This window comes from Electrophorus electricus, chromosome 15, assembly GCF_041902795.1.
Source record: "Electrophorus electricus isolate QZ-2024a chromosome 15, ASM4190279v1, whole genome shotgun sequence".
NCBI lineage: Eukaryota > Metazoa > Chordata > Actinopteri > Gymnotiformes > Gymnotidae > Electrophorus > Electrophorus electricus.
Window position 1 is genome coordinate 15460963 of NC_137511.1, and position 15493 is coordinate 15476455.

The window sequence follows — 15493 nt, forward strand, 5'->3', positions numbered from 1 at the left end:
ACTGAGGAGAGGTAAAGGCATAGGGACATATATTATAAGAACACATTCAGGGGACAAACACATATGGGGGATTATTTATTCCTACAAACTCTTATTCCCCAACTTAGTCACTGAGGTTCTTTGTGGGGCTATTGAGGGCAGCATCGTCAATTACATCATTTCACACTGGTTGTTCAAGATTTATACATACACATGCACTTTTTCCATGAATGTCCTGAATGCAGGATTCATGGTGCTTGCACTGGCCTCTTGGGAAGACTTTTCCATCTCCCTGCCATGCACACGAGTCCCTGAGTTAAGTCAGACCTTTCATAGAACACAGAAGGACAAAAAAGGCTTTGTTACCTTGTAAGTGGTGCATTCAGTGAGGTTACTAAAGGTTTTCGGAAACATTGATTTGGAGTGCATTATGAATATGTGACAACAGACAAATATGATTATATAAGACTCTCTCACACAGGTGAGGAATCCTTTTTGCTGCACAGTTCTTTGCTTGTCTTTAGTGACTTTATTTTGTTTTCCTAAGATTGATGACTTGTCCCTTGACATTACTCTTCACTGTCATCTGTGAGCCAAGGGAAACAAACAGATTGCTTTGTGTTTGGATACATCCTTATTTATATAGTGCTGTCTTTATTCATCCTATTTTATTTGATCTTGTAATTGGAGCTGATTAAGGACTGTTTGGACCAGTGTTTTTGAATATGATGTAGAGTTTGTATAAGACATGTAAGCCAACAACAGCAGTAGCAGCTCAAAATTCGCTGCTTTGCGCTATTGACATAAGAATCATTTACGCCCTTAAAGGCACCACCTTCTGCACAGTGTTGCCATCTTATTGAGCACTGACTCCACCTAGTTACCACACACTCACCACCTGTTCCCCAACTTGGATTCTGTCAGACCCAAATATATGTAACATCACTATATTTACCACTTCCTACTGGAGTTTCTGAGCCTTGTTTTTCCTGTATTTATTATTATATCGGCTGATGTTACTGGTCCATTCTAGCACATTTGTGCTGTTTGTCTTAGTTCTGATCCAAGCTGTTTTGTAGTTACTTGTGGACTCTGGGCTGTTCACTATAATGATTTTGTTAAGAACTACTTGATATACTCAATGTTAAATAATCTTTGCATTTTTTTTTCCCCACAAGGATATGCTGCGTTTGTTTTATTATTATTTATTGTTTTTTTTAAATTATTTATTTGTTTTATTATTATTTGATTTCTATATAATAAATATTTGGACACATGGGCTTGGAATTTATATGGACACATGCAATTTGTTTATTAGGATTTGGATGAATAATTCGTATATAATTTGGATGAGACTTTTAAATAAGAAAATGTAATATTTCAGCCACACAAACTAAATTGGTTCATTAGAAAATTGTGCTCTGATTTTTGTTTCCACCGTAAAATCTGCCCTCAGACCCGGAAGCTGACCAAAGCCGAGCGGCAGAGGTTCAGTGAAGAGGTGGAGATGCTGAAGGGCCTCCAGCATCCTAACATTGTCCGCTTCTACGACTCCTGGAAATCCACAGTGAAAGGACACAAGTGTATCCTGCTGGTCACAGAGCTCATGACTTCAGGCACCCTCAAAACGTGGGTTTGGACTTTCCATTGAACAAAAAGTGCCTTAAAAGCCACTCTGCATCTTAGAATCAGTGGTCAGAAGAATGATTAGTAGTAAAAAACAGTACTAACCCTGCTACTATAAATTTGTTGTGAATTTATTCATCGTAATTAACTTTGCATGCTCTGGTGTTCCTGAATGTTTCTGAGATTGAGAACTCTGTTTCCTTCCACCTCTCAGGTACCTAAAGCGGTTTAAGGAAATGAAGCCAAAGCTGCTCCAACGCTGGAGCCGTCAGATCCTGAAAGGCCTTCACTTCCTGCACACGCGCACACCTCCCATCATCCACCGGGACTTGAAATGCGACAACATTTTCATCACCGGCCCCACGGGGAGCGTAAAGATTGGAGACCTTGGCCTCGCCACGTTGAAAAGAGCATCATTTGCCAAGAGTGTGATTGGTGAGCATAACTAGTGGACACTTTGGTGAGATAAGTAGTGAATACTGAGAAGCAGAAAAAAGTAACATTTTGCGGCACCTCCGAGCATAAACGTCCTTGGAGTTTTTTAATCTATTGCTTTTACAGGAACCCCAGAGTTTATGGCTCCAGAGATGTATGAGGAGAAGTACGATGAAGCAGTTGATGTGTATGCGTTTGGGATGTGTATTTTAGAGATGACCACATCAGAATACCCATACTCAGAATGTCAGAACGCCGCACAAATCTACCGCAAAGTCACCAGTGTAAGTGTGGAATTCCAATATATATGTGTTATTTTTCTTTTTCCATTCAAAGATAATTAAACGTCAAAGCAAAGATTACTTGAGCCAATAATAGACATCTCACACAATAGCTCCTTTTTTAAATTTTGATTTTTAAAAACTTCCTGTCTGGCTCTGTAGACTCCTAAAAATGCTTTAAGTGTCTGCATAAGATGTCCAAAATACTATATATTCTGACTGAATAGAATGTGAAACATACATTAATAGATTACTTATTGAGCAGTTGCATTGAAAACCCACCGTAGATATTGTTGTTCACTTTTACTTTATATTGCCCAATGTGAATATACTGTACATAAGCATGAATATACTTTATATAACCATGAGTATACTTTACATAACTGAGTATACTTTGCATAAGTGTGAATATACATTACATAAGCACTCATATTCTCTGTCCATCTGGATGTCCTTAGCCAGGCCCCAGTACAAGTAAGCCTTGCACTGGCCTGAGCTCAAAACCTTAATCCAGGATGAAAAAGAGCAAACGTCTCTCTCCTTCTGTCTTTTCTCTCCCTTTCCTTCCTTATTTACTCTCATTTCCTTGCGAGTTGATTGGCTTTGGGTCAAGTATTCATTCTTGTGACTGGATTTGGACTAGACCTGCTTGTGGACTCTGGAATGTCCCCTGCAAGGATCCCCTTGTTGGCTGTTTGAGAATACACCCTGCAGGCCTTCCTTCTTATTATATAACTGTACAAAGCTGCAGAGATTCATTAAAGGTCACCTATGACCATACAATACAGATACAGAACTGTTTTTAATGAGAAAAATGACCTTTTCCTGAAAATATATACATAAATGAACCATCTTAGATTACTACTGGGACTTGAAATGTGACAACATTGACATTTCAATTATGTGTTAAATGTAAAAGCTCTTTCTGGTAATGGATTACCTGATTATATGTGACTATGACAATGGTCTTGGGGCTATGGAGTGTGAATGACAAATCTGTAGACTTCAGGACTTGCAGTGATCCATGAGCTATGCTTCATGGAGGTGCATGATTCACACACATCACACAGGGCCATATGGAAAGAGTACAAACTGATAACTTGGTAGCAGGTCTAGTCCAAACTCTATCAAACATTTAAGACAAAAATGGCAAGCTACATAGCTACAAATACATAACTGAACATATTCAGAGGGTAACCTCATAGAAATATGTGGATCACTTTTAATGTTCTTACAAGAATATCATGATAAAATTTGGCAGTTAGGCATTCATGAAAAAAAGCAAAACTTTTCTTGCAGCCAAAATAAAACTAGCATTGCCAGTAAGTTGATTTAAATGGTAAAATGGTAAAATTATATACCAATTTACCCAGTTTTTCATAAGCAATAAATTGCATATACAGAGATAGCTCCCCTAAGCCCAGTCTTCTTTCAGTAAATATGTTCTCCAAACCAGTCATATAATTGTGATACAAAGCCATTCCTTATTTTGTAGAAGCATTACATGCAAGTTAGTTACACATGCTTGACCTGCCACTGGCATTTGTAAATATAGTGCTTATTTAAAACTCAGTAACCTTGCTGCAGTACCTTACTATTGTATTTATTGTATGATCTGCTGATATAGATTGAGTATTTATAAGTGCAGTGTATAATCTATCTGTTTTCTTAGACCATTATTCATCAGTTTCCAAACATTTGATGTGTGTTTCTGTTGTGTCTCAGGGGATGAAGCCGGACAGCTTCTATAAAGTGAAAGTCCCTGAGCTGAAGGAGATTATTGAAGGATGCATTCGTATGAACAAGGATGAAAGGTACATTTTCATATAACTCATCAAAATTAATCTAGCCAATCACAGTTAATTCATAAGAAAATATTTCATTCCATTTTGTATTTTGCAAGATACACTGCTTGTGTAGAGGGATGATTTATTTACTTGCTACCATTTCCTGACCCCCTTTGTTTGTTAGCCATAAAGTAATGAGATTATTTTGAAATATCGAACCTTTGATATACAATTGATTTAATTTGATTCATGAGCTTATGTACATGACAGCACATATTTTTCCCCCCAAGATAATTATCTGTGTGTCTAAGAAGAGAGCTTTAATTGAATTTGTTGTATAATTATTTCACATTAAATCAATCCTTTTGTCCAGCAGTGCTGGTGTTTAGGCTCCAAACATCCTCTCAGTCACATCCCTAGCATATTGCAATCTCTAACAATAGCTTGCCCTTTCAGACAAATGCCTTTCAGATGAGTGTGGTTTTCCTTTCATTTGCATACATCCCCATGGCCAGGTACACCATCCAGGACTTGCTGGCACACACCTTCTTCCAGGAGAACAATGGTGTCCATGTGGAGCTGGCTGAGGAAGACGACATGGAGAAGTCCAGCCTGAAGCTCTGGCTCCGCATGGATGACAACAAGAAGCTTCACGGCAAATACAAGGACAACAATGCCATCGAATTTTTGTTTGAGCTCTACAAGGATGTGCCAGAGGAGGTGGCACAGGAGATGGTAAGTATTAGTAAATATGCTGATGCCTATGATCCGTCAACATGCAAATCTGCTCAAAAGGATTATAATTTTTATATAAATATTAGTGATAAACATTCCAAAAGTGGAATTTATGTCCTTGGATTTCCAAGGAAGTTTGGTTCTTCTTGGCTGATTGTACACAACATAGTAGAACATACTAGCCATAGAGCTATCATAATGTCTTGCTCATAATGTTTATCTTTACTCAGCCCTCAGGCACCTATTCCAATAAAGCACATATGCAAATGTTTGTCTGTAGGATGTTCCCTTGGTAGAATCTCTCTAAGCAGTAGTCCTGAATGAGAATTGCAAAGCCTGGGTAGAGGTGCAGTTTGCCTGAGATCCAGCAGGGTTGCATAACAGCGTTCAAGGACATAGCTTGACAAGTTATTCATCACTTTTGTAATTTGAGAGGCAGGACACAGGAGGAAGAGGAGGTCACATGCCTAATGATTAAAATTATTTTAGACACGTGCTGCAAATCAAGTCCCAGCTCCCAGCCTGCCGCATCTCCCGTCAGAACATGCTGAGCTCCTCTTAATTAGCCCAAAACTTTCACAATCCCTCCTTTCTCTCTCACCATGTGCACCTTTCATCGAGAATGGATTGACTTTGGGTTATTGGTTTAATCTGGCTTTCTGGCATGATGACAGTTCAGGTCTGTTGACATTGACCTATGTTATTTGTGAAGAGATGTACCCAGATGTAAGAGAGACCAATCTCTGTAGGTGATATGGGCCGTTCGTCCTCATTCATGGTTCAGTTAGATTGTTAAAGTATGACTTAAGGCATGATCCAGCTTGGGGAATCTTCAGTTCCTTGTTTGGCCTGGTCTAGTTTACCACTTTTAAGTCTTCAGCTAATCAAGTGGTGAAGAGCTTGATTATTTTTTTCTTAAATGAGGCAACCTTTTGGGTTTTATAGGTGCCCTTTACACATTTTCTTCAGGTAACTTCACAGCACTACAGTCATTAAAGGTTTCATCATGCTTCATCTTTTTTCAATCACAGGTAGTTTTGGGATTTGTGTGTGAGGCAGACTACAAGTTTGTCACCAAGGCAATGCGGGACAGGGTGACGGCTATCAAACGCCAGCGGGAGAAGCGGCGTCGACTGGCCGAGGAGCAGAAGAAAAGGAAGCAGGAACTCATTGAGGAGGAACCTGAACCTCCCTCCCCTAATCTTGTAGACCAAGCACCAGAGAGCTCTGCCTCGTCTCCAGTGCAGATTCCACCCACTCCACTCCTTCCTTACCCTCCTATTCTCTCTCGAGTTAATTCCCCGGATTATGGGGTGAGTGTCGGCTTCCTACCAGAGCCAGAAGAACCAGAGGCTGACCAGCACTTCAACATCCGGCACACAAGCTACTCCTCAGTAACCTGTGAGCACTATTTCGCTTAGACTGCATAGAGTTTTGAAACAATCATTCTAGAACACATTTAGCAGTTAACAGGCCAACATATTATATGTCTAGCTGTACTTACTCTGATATGTAGCCAAGAGGAAATATTTTATTATACCGCATCATGTATTAAATCCTTTGCTTGTAGTTACCAACAAGCCCCTATCCCTAACCCTGTTTCATGTGATGTAATACACAAGCAACGTGTACTGATTCCATCAATATCTCTCAGAGCCTTTTATTTTACTATTTAGAACATTTAGAACTATTTAGAACTCTGTGAGTGACCCTTCCACAAGCTGAATGTGTGAAATTTCCCTTCGAAGTGTCCTTCACGGCATGTTAAGTCCAACAGCTCTGATACTGGGAACCAGCCTGCTATTTTTAATCAGCTGTGTGTTAGTGCGGCTCAATGGGTCTTTGAGAAATTGTGTCATGGAGGGCTGGTTTGTGTGGAGGGCATTGATGGAACCTGAGAGATTAACTCATTCACTCCCTTGTGACCTAACATTATGTACTTCTTTGCTGAGTGTGCATGATAAGAGGACCATCAGATTTCAGTGAACAGTGTGAACATTGGCAACGAGTGAGCGTACAATATTTTATTTCAGCTGTTCATTTCAGCATATCTGTTCTCAGAGGTCTCCGTGGTTAAGGTACTTGACTTGTAATCAGAAGGTTGTTGGTTAAAGCCCTGCAACTACCAAGTTGCCACTGTTGGGCCCCTGAGCAAGGCCCTTAAGTCTGGACTTAGCTTAGAGGTTAAAGTTAAACATTGTTCAGTTGTTCCTGTAGCTCCATTGAGATGCTAATGGTTTCAGTAGCATGGTTAGACAAGCATCACGACACTTATAGCAATGTGAAATTTGTACTTTCCGGAACTGTAACAATAAGCATTGTTTCATAACGTTACGTACTGTGCTGTTTTATGTTCTTTTTCTCCAGCTGATTGTGAGACAGATGGCTATCTTAGTCCCACGGGCTTTCAGGACACACTCGATGTGGCTAAGAGTAACATGAGAAGTCCTTCTACTCCTCCCACTATACTGGCCATACCCACAGTAGCCACACTCATCCCAGCTCCTCCAGTACCAGCTCTACGATTTCCCTCAGTAAGTACTTTAAAAGTCATTTCCTTCACAGAGACTGCAAGAAACGTAGCTCAGATTTAGCTTAAGCGTGCCACCACATTACCTATGAGCTAATGCACCAGGCACAAGGTTCTATTTAGGTGTGCTGTAGTTGCTTTTGATGACAGTTGTAATGATTGGAAACTATTAATGTCTAAAAGCCTTTTTTTAAACCTTCCACTCTAGAGCATTGCTGTGTCTAATAATATTGACAAAGGAGTGTCTGGACCTCCAAGTCCAATCTCCTCTCCTGTGGACAGGTAAAAACTAGCTTTCTGTGTCTCTCATCTTAACTTTCACTTCGCTCAGAACTCACATGTGGGTCCAATATGTCCCCCTCCACAGAACTCTATATCAAAGTCAGCTCTGAGTCTCTGTTTACCCAACAAAAGGCACTTTGAGGTCTGTGTTTAGATTTGGCATCAAATGTACTGTGGCAAATGTTCGCTCGTTTTAGTAAAGAACAGATTGATGACCCCTGGGGGTCATGGTGTACAAGCTTGTGTTTGTGTGTGCGTCTATGTCCATGTGCATGCGTGTGAGTGTTTTGAGTCAATGGGCTTTCCAGGACTGTCCTCGGGCCTTCTGTTTTCTCCTCTTATCTTCTATAACAGAACACATTCCATTCATGTCCTACTTGTTGCTTGTTAAATTCAGCAAGTGCCAGCCTGAGACAGCCACCTCCATAAGAGCTTGTGCGTCATCAGTCAGAAAGAATTAAAATGCAGAACAGAGTTTGCCAAGCAATGGGCTGCCCATAAATGTTGGTAGGCATGTAGGAGGGTGAAGATTTGGACGCAGTGTCCAGTCTGCTATGAGTCACAATTAGCGTTCTGAAATGCTTTCAGATTGAACTCTATATATTAATAGCAGGGTCCAACAATATGTTTTGAGCATAAAATTAAATTAGAGGAAACCAATTATTTTTTTCTTCTTTTGATCAATTATATCCTTGTTTGGCAGGAAGCTGAGACATATCTTAGCAATGGCAAGGATGGCATTTTTGCTATTCAAAAACTAGAGCCCTATGCTATGCACAACATGTTTATAACTATAAAGCAAGAACTGTAATAATAATAATAATAATAATAAAACTAAAAGGATGAAATAAATGGATAAAGTTTATTTTCTAAAAAGTAGCAAAACATTATTACAGAAGTAACAAATGATTTTAAAATTTACTGCTCTTTGCATGACTAATATTCTCTAAGAGATCCTGCACAGAATCACAGGAATCCCTCAGACATTTGTATATTTTCTAAATTTAGATTTAGCTGATTCCCAGTGTAGCAGACCGTGGCTCTATTGCATGGGAAATGTGCGACTCAAGAAAACCAAAGGCTGCACGCTCCTACTCCATTGCCAACGAAACCTTCCATTGAGTGGTTTCAGGCTAATCTTTGCCCATCTAAATGGTGACTTTACAGGAAAGATGCTTAGGGCAAAGAATTCCTTAACACAATGCATGCCATTCGATACTGGTTCAAATATGTTATAATCCTTATGAACCGTAATGATTCATTATCCTCTGGTAAAAAAGATGTATACTGGAAAACCATGACACTTATTTGTTGTGTTAAATAAAACTGTATGAAATCTCTATAGCTATGCCTCAGATGTAACCTCAGGCCTGAGTGATGGCTGTGAGGGCCAATCAGAGAGGGTCAGTAAAGCAGCGGCCCGACGAACAGCAGGAAAACTGTTCAGGAGAAGCGCATGGTCCCGTCTGCGCATCACAGGGGTATGGATTATCCATCCATCTCTTTACTGGCCTCACCATTCATTCAGTCACTTATTCATCTGTATCTGAAACACTCTGTTGGGAATACACTGTATCTGGAATGCATTTATTCATTATTTTTACAACACTTGTTTGCTGGTTGAGTGAGGTTATCATTTTGTTCTTGTGTGTACTGGTTCTCATGTCTGTGTGGTTTCTTGAAAAGATATTTTCACTGGCTTTCTTTCATTTAAAGCCCAGCAAGCTCTCTTATTCTCAGTGAACAAAACACAAAGAACATGCCACTCCAAAACACCCAAAATGTGCAGTATACACACATGCTCCGATTCACTAAAGGCTTATGTGTAAAAACGTACAAAAAAGTTGGATTGCGTGATTCAGTGAGCAACATGGCACGTTTGGTCTGTTTTGCAGGTTTGCTATAAAGGATATGCAGTTGGTACCTAAGGGGGCAAAATACAGGGTAGTGTCTATGCAAATACAATAATTATAATTAAGCACGTGCAGTATGATATAACAAGCCTAAAAGTGTTTTTGAGTATGCCAATTTCATGTCTAAATTAATATGACTAAAGGGCAGGTACTAATCTGTTTTGTAACTGCTGTCACTGTCACAAAGCAAGAAAGGTGAATACGCTGCTGTTTATTCTAGATCTGTAGTCCGTCAGTTTCTAAGTGCTCAGCATATATGGGAAGACTCTTGGAAAAGCGTCCCAGGTGGCTGCCTTGTGAATCTGTAATACATATGATTAAGAACGTGTGTGTGCTCCTCTCTTCAGCTGTCTGATAAAGTGGACCGGGTGGTGGAATGCCAGCTGCAGACACACAATGATAAGATGGTCACCTTCAAATTTGACCTTGATGGAGACAGCCCTGAGGACATTGCTGCAGTTATGGTACACCATTTAGTCCATTCCGACATCATTTACACACACACACACACACACACGCACACACACACACACACACACACACACACACACACACACTCCTCTCTCCAACAAAGATGACATATTGTTTCAAAAATACTTTGTACAACAGAACATGTCCGCAGAATGTTGCAGAACATTTGGTGAAGTTGGTTTAAAAACAGTGCTCAATACACCACAGAAGAGCTTTCCTCAGTTGGTACTGTTACTGCCACCCCACCCCCGTGGCCCAGTAATCAGAAATAGCAGAGCTCTGCTCAGCTGGCTGTAGGCCTTTACGCAACCACTCTGCCAGAGCTCTTATCAGCTCTGTCCTAATGCCAGATGGTCCTCTCTCGGACACACAGACACACAGTACCTCTGTCTCGCACCTAAGATCTGTACGCAAACACAGTCGGTGCTATTTTCACCCTTTCTGAGTAAAGGATATTTAATTATGCACACATGACCTAGAGGTGTTAAAATGCCTGTAAATGTGATGTATTGAAATCATTTCTTAGTTATATATTTTTATTTACCTTAAATGTAGCCCAACTGCAACATTGTGCTAAATGTGTAATTAGAAATCTGAATTAGCCCAATGTAGGATCACTGAAATAGTGAGAAATATTTTGGCCTCTTTAGGCGTATCAACTAGATATCAGAAGCAGGAACAAGAACAGCATCACAGTTAAGGAACTCATTCATGTGCCTCTTTGTTTCTGTTTCTTTATAAAGCTTGGAGACAAGACACCACTACACCAATGCGCTAGAGCCTGAATATATTAAAGGTTTTTATTCCTGACCAAATTGGAATTCAATTACATTTGTAGCTCCCTCCAAAAGCTGGGCTGGAAGGGCACACTAGTGTATTGTGGAGAGGTTTTAATAGCGCTTAATGAAGAAGCAGCCTATGATCCACGTGTACCTATCCTTCTGATACGTTTAGATTATGTACCAGCACTTGCATCAATACACAAGCTTGGCCTCAAACTATAGGACATTTTGTTCTGTGACCGCCTCCGTGTGTGTTGGGGCTTATGGCTGTGTACGTGTGGATGTGTATGTAATCGCTTGTGCTTTCTTGTGTGCGCGTGTGCGTTTACGGGACATTTACATAGGAGCGAGCTTCTTGGGTGTGTATGTGTATATGTGTAGGATGTCCACATATGTCCAATGTGCAACATGCGTCTGTTCTCATACAGAAGCTCTTTGTTCAGTGCAAGAGCTTTGGCAGTGTGCGGTCTCTTTTGGAGAGTTATTGGTCACAGCGTGTAAACCCACAGCTATTACTGGTGTACGGGAGTACAGACAGAATGAATTGAATTAAAAACTACTTGCTATTAAAAGTGTGTACAAGTTTGAACCTGCTTAGAAACAACCACACTCTTATGTGGGATGTCTAAGAATATCCTGAGGCGATGAATTCTATGTTGCACCTCACATTGCAGCCCCCATAATTACACGGTAATATAGCTCCGATATGTGCACACTCAGTCAAGCCAAATTTGGTTCCATGTTTTGTTCCTGTACGCTTGACAAGCCAGTGACTTTTATCCTTTTTTTTTCTAAATTACTTCTCACTCTCCTTCTTTCAGGTCCACAATGAGTTCATCCTTCCCTCTGAGAAAGAGGGCTTCGTTTACCGAATGTGTGACATCATCAAACGGGCAGAGTCCCTAATGGGCGAAAGAGCAGCAGATCACCATGGCAACCATGGACCGTCCCACTCCCCACCCCTTAACAGTGCCGGCAACCTTTCAGTGTCACAGGTGAAGTCTATATTTCATATATATCATTTGTGTGTGTTTTTATATGTATATACATGTGTGTACGTATTGCTGTGTATATGTATGTATTCCAAAATGTATTGCTGCCAGAGAAGAAAATCTTTGCCTTCTTAAACATAAACTTTCTAAGAGGGCTAAAAATGTTATTTGTTTTGTATAACTACAAATAATCATGCCATTTAAACTACAGCTGTAAAATGTCTGCAGGGTTTAAAAAAGGGGAGTGTCAAATCTGCCAATCCTTACAAGAACAAATTTTCTTGCAATAGAGATGGTATGCAACAATGCGCATGGTGTGCATCTAATTACCAAAGACTTCCAATCACCCCAGACCAATCTGTGCTTGCCATGCAGCTTCTTCCCAGGCCTGGTTCTTTAATGAACAGCTCAATTTCTTAGACTTTATTACCTTTGATGTTGAGCCTCGTGGTCTGTAGCAAATGAGACAGTAAATCTGCTTTTTTATCCCTGAAGTTTAAGGCAGTTTAAAAGGTGCACGACAAGGCACCAAATATGGATGCCTAAGTAAGTGGTTTTAAAGGCGCTGGAAGTAATGCATGTGTATGTATGTTAATTCAAGGCAGAAAAATTACCTCCTTGTTTATGTGTGACGTATACAAAGCAGAGTAGCAGGATCCACTCAGTGTTTAAAATGACTCCATATTTGTATTTTCTTTTTCTTGGCTCACTTTCACATTCTGCATGACAGCTCAGACTTGCCATTTACAATCTGTTCCCTAAGAAACAGACATGAACACAGTGCCATGATATACACAAGGTGCCTGGATCTCCAGCTCCGCATGCTATGGATAATTTCCTGGTAATGTCGACAGAAAGCTGCCTACTCTCTTTCAGTCCTCTAGTCAACTGATCTCAAATATCCTTTAATGAGCAATGTGAAGAACAATGGCCTGTTTCATATCGAGAAAGAGATGCAGCACTATTACTTGTATGCACGCGTGCACTCCACACACACACACACACACACACACACACACACACACACACACACACATGGCACCCAGGAGGCCTTATAATTACAATCAGACTGTGGAGGAGATCTCTCTTGCTTTCGGACTAGGGCCTGATTAGTACCAGGCACTCCAGTGGAACTGTGGCCCAGATTCCCCTCACCCTTCTCAGGGGCTGTGCCTCATGGGCCCCCTCTCTAGCTCTGCCTCTCTGTCTTTGGAGCACACTCCTACATGAGCCCCTCCACCTCAATTTACTCGTCCAGACCAGTGCCTGACCGAAAGGGATCTGCAAGGACCAACCACAGCCCTGTTTGGCTCATTTAAAGGAGCTTGGGGGGAGGTGGTGGTCAGGGCGAAGGAACATACTGCACTCCATATGTGTGTTGGTGCACGTAGGCACTGTGGAGCATGTTTGCATTTCTGTGTCAGACTCATTTTGCTTTCCTGCTGTGCCTTAGAGAGGTCTTTATAGTGTTGGTAATCATGACCTAAGTAGTCTCAAACACTTACAGTGAGTGACTCTCCTGCTTGTGCTTCCCGGCAGTTGTGTGAGTGCGGGGCAAGGGGAGTTTAGGAAGACCAAGATATCTGCAATCTTAATCAATCTTAAAGAGCCTGCCATTAAAGCAGATTACAGCACTAAATAAAGCTTTAGTGTAAAGTAATTGATGTAACAGATTTTAAGTGTTTACCTTAAGCTGCATATATCATCTTATTGGTAAGACTTGAAGATTTGAAACTTTGATATAAATGTTTTTAAACCATCTGAGAGCTGTATAAATTGACTGTTTCACTGTAAATTGTACTTGTTTTTCACTTAATCAAAAGTTTATAAACACAATCTTTGCTCAAATACTTTCCTTCTCCTCTCTGCCAAGTAAGATTTCATAAAAGATGTCAGTGTCATGAATGATGTCTACTACATTTAGTACTGTAAAAGTTATTTTTTTTCTTTTCTTTTCAATTTTCAGCCAAACCTCCATAGTCTTGCACGAACACATTCCTCCTCCTCTCTGCCAGGTAAAGTTTCATAAAACACAGTTCAAAGTGGCTAAGTTGTCAGTGTCACAAATGTTGTCTGCTACATTAGCGCTATAACTGCAATGTCTGATATTTTTCTTGCATGTGTGTGCGTATTCCTTCAGAGTTCAACCCAGGCAGTGGAGCACGTAGTTCACCACCACGGCTGAGCAGAGACGTTACCTCACCTGTGCGTCCCCTCTTACGCTCGCAGTCCTTCCACAACACACCGGGTAAGCCTCTCCACCCTCTCCGCTACCCCAAATGCACAACCTACCTCCGTCACCCCAGTGCCTCTCCACCTTCAGGATATATACCCAACCTGGCAGCAAATAAAAAGGACCAGTCACTCTGTGAAGACTATTATTGGACTTTTAGCCGGCGCCTTCTCCCCGTACTGTGCCCCAAAGTCTCAGTGTGTGTGGGTGTCAGCTCTGGCCCCAAGCCTCTTCAAAGCTGCTCATTTGTGGCCTGTGAATGCTGTTGAATGAGAGTGAGAGAGAGAGAAAGCGAGAAAGAGAGAGACACATCTCTACCATAATACACGCGCCCCAAAATGCTTACCGACTATCTCTCCTTCTCTTCTTTCTTCAACAATCACACTCTTCCCCAACCCGCTGGCAATGGTGCAGAGTAAATCAAAAACCAAGACCCCCCCAAAGGCATCTAGTCTGCAAAAAGCTGAAAACCAGAGCACACCACCCCCTCACCTCAATTGTCAAAGCCGTATTTTCCCTCAAATAGAACATTCTGTACCGCTGCCTCCTGGCCATCAGCTGCGTTTATGGCATGTTTGCCCGCACAATATATTTTCACCTCGCTTTTGGGTGGTTACAGTGCAAGTGGCTTTTTGGCTTTTCTGCGTTCATTTGCAGCCATCTGGTTTACAACTGTAGTGGCATTGTAAAAATGTCTCTTGCAATTAAAACATTTAGTCATAACTGCCTTATTATGTTATTAGTATATTTGTACATAGAACGTAGTGAGACAACATTGTAGTCAAGGCTGTTGAAACCAGCCCTAATAATATGCTTTATGAGAGAAAGTGTCCTGTCATATAAAAATGCTGGTATAAAAAGCATTGCAGAAATATTTTTTAAAAAGTGGCCGAATATCCGTTCTTCAGATCTTCAGTCAAGTTGCAACATAGCATTGGATCCCAATTAGGGTTTTATGAGGATCGGGTGTGGCTGTTTTGTTGCTGTTTGTATTTGAAACCATGGAAGTTTTTATTTGTCTTAGTATAAAATCTTCACATGCTTTGCAGGGTGGAATAATTCCCTTTATTCATTCTTTTTATTATATCATGAAGTCAGTACTTACTTAAGCATACATAACCTAGGGCCCAAAGAACAGATTATCCTTGTTTTTCTAGTTTGAATCCCATACATATTTATCATACCTTCAAAGAGAGTTTGGTGTTCTTCATTTGTTCATGTTGGGACATTCATACAATTACTGTCATTTAGCCATATTTGGACTGGATTATTTTTACATGGGGAGGTGTGGAGTAAGTACAGGACATCTGTAAAATGTAGGACCAATTTGCACGGGATAAGAAATCTCTGTATAAATGACTGAGATGGGAGTGGCTACTGCCATTACCTCCAAAAACAAGCATAATATGTGGCTTCCGCTGTGTTATGAAAACACTGTTTGTGGCAT

The 15493-nt window shown here is 40.7% G+C and overlaps 1 protein-coding gene across 1 annotated transcript in view; it reads left to right on the plus strand.

Annotated features, from left to right (window-relative positions):
* wnk4a (WNK lysine deficient protein kinase 4a) overlaps positions 1–15493 on the plus strand; it is a 40679-nt gene that overhangs the window by 19297 nt on the left and 5889 nt on the right. Inside the window, exons 3-15 of the mRNA XM_027005125.3 lie at positions 1436–1608; positions 1820–2040; positions 2167–2324; positions 4047–4135; positions 4624–4843; positions 5875–6244; positions 7211–7377; positions 7582–7655; positions 9001–9136; positions 9916–10032; positions 11643–11816; positions 13780–13828; positions 13954–14061. Coding sequence (XP_026860926.3) covers positions 1436–1608; positions 1820–2040; positions 2167–2324; positions 4047–4135; positions 4624–4843; positions 5875–6244; positions 7211–7377; positions 7582–7655; positions 9001–9136; positions 9916–10032; positions 11643–11816; positions 13780–13828; positions 13954–14061 — 2056 coding nt within the window. The remainder of the gene's footprint in view (positions 1–1435; positions 1609–1819; positions 2041–2166; positions 2325–4046; positions 4136–4623; positions 4844–5874; positions 6245–7210; positions 7378–7581; positions 7656–9000; positions 9137–9915; positions 10033–11642; positions 11817–13779; positions 13829–13953; positions 14062–15493) is intronic.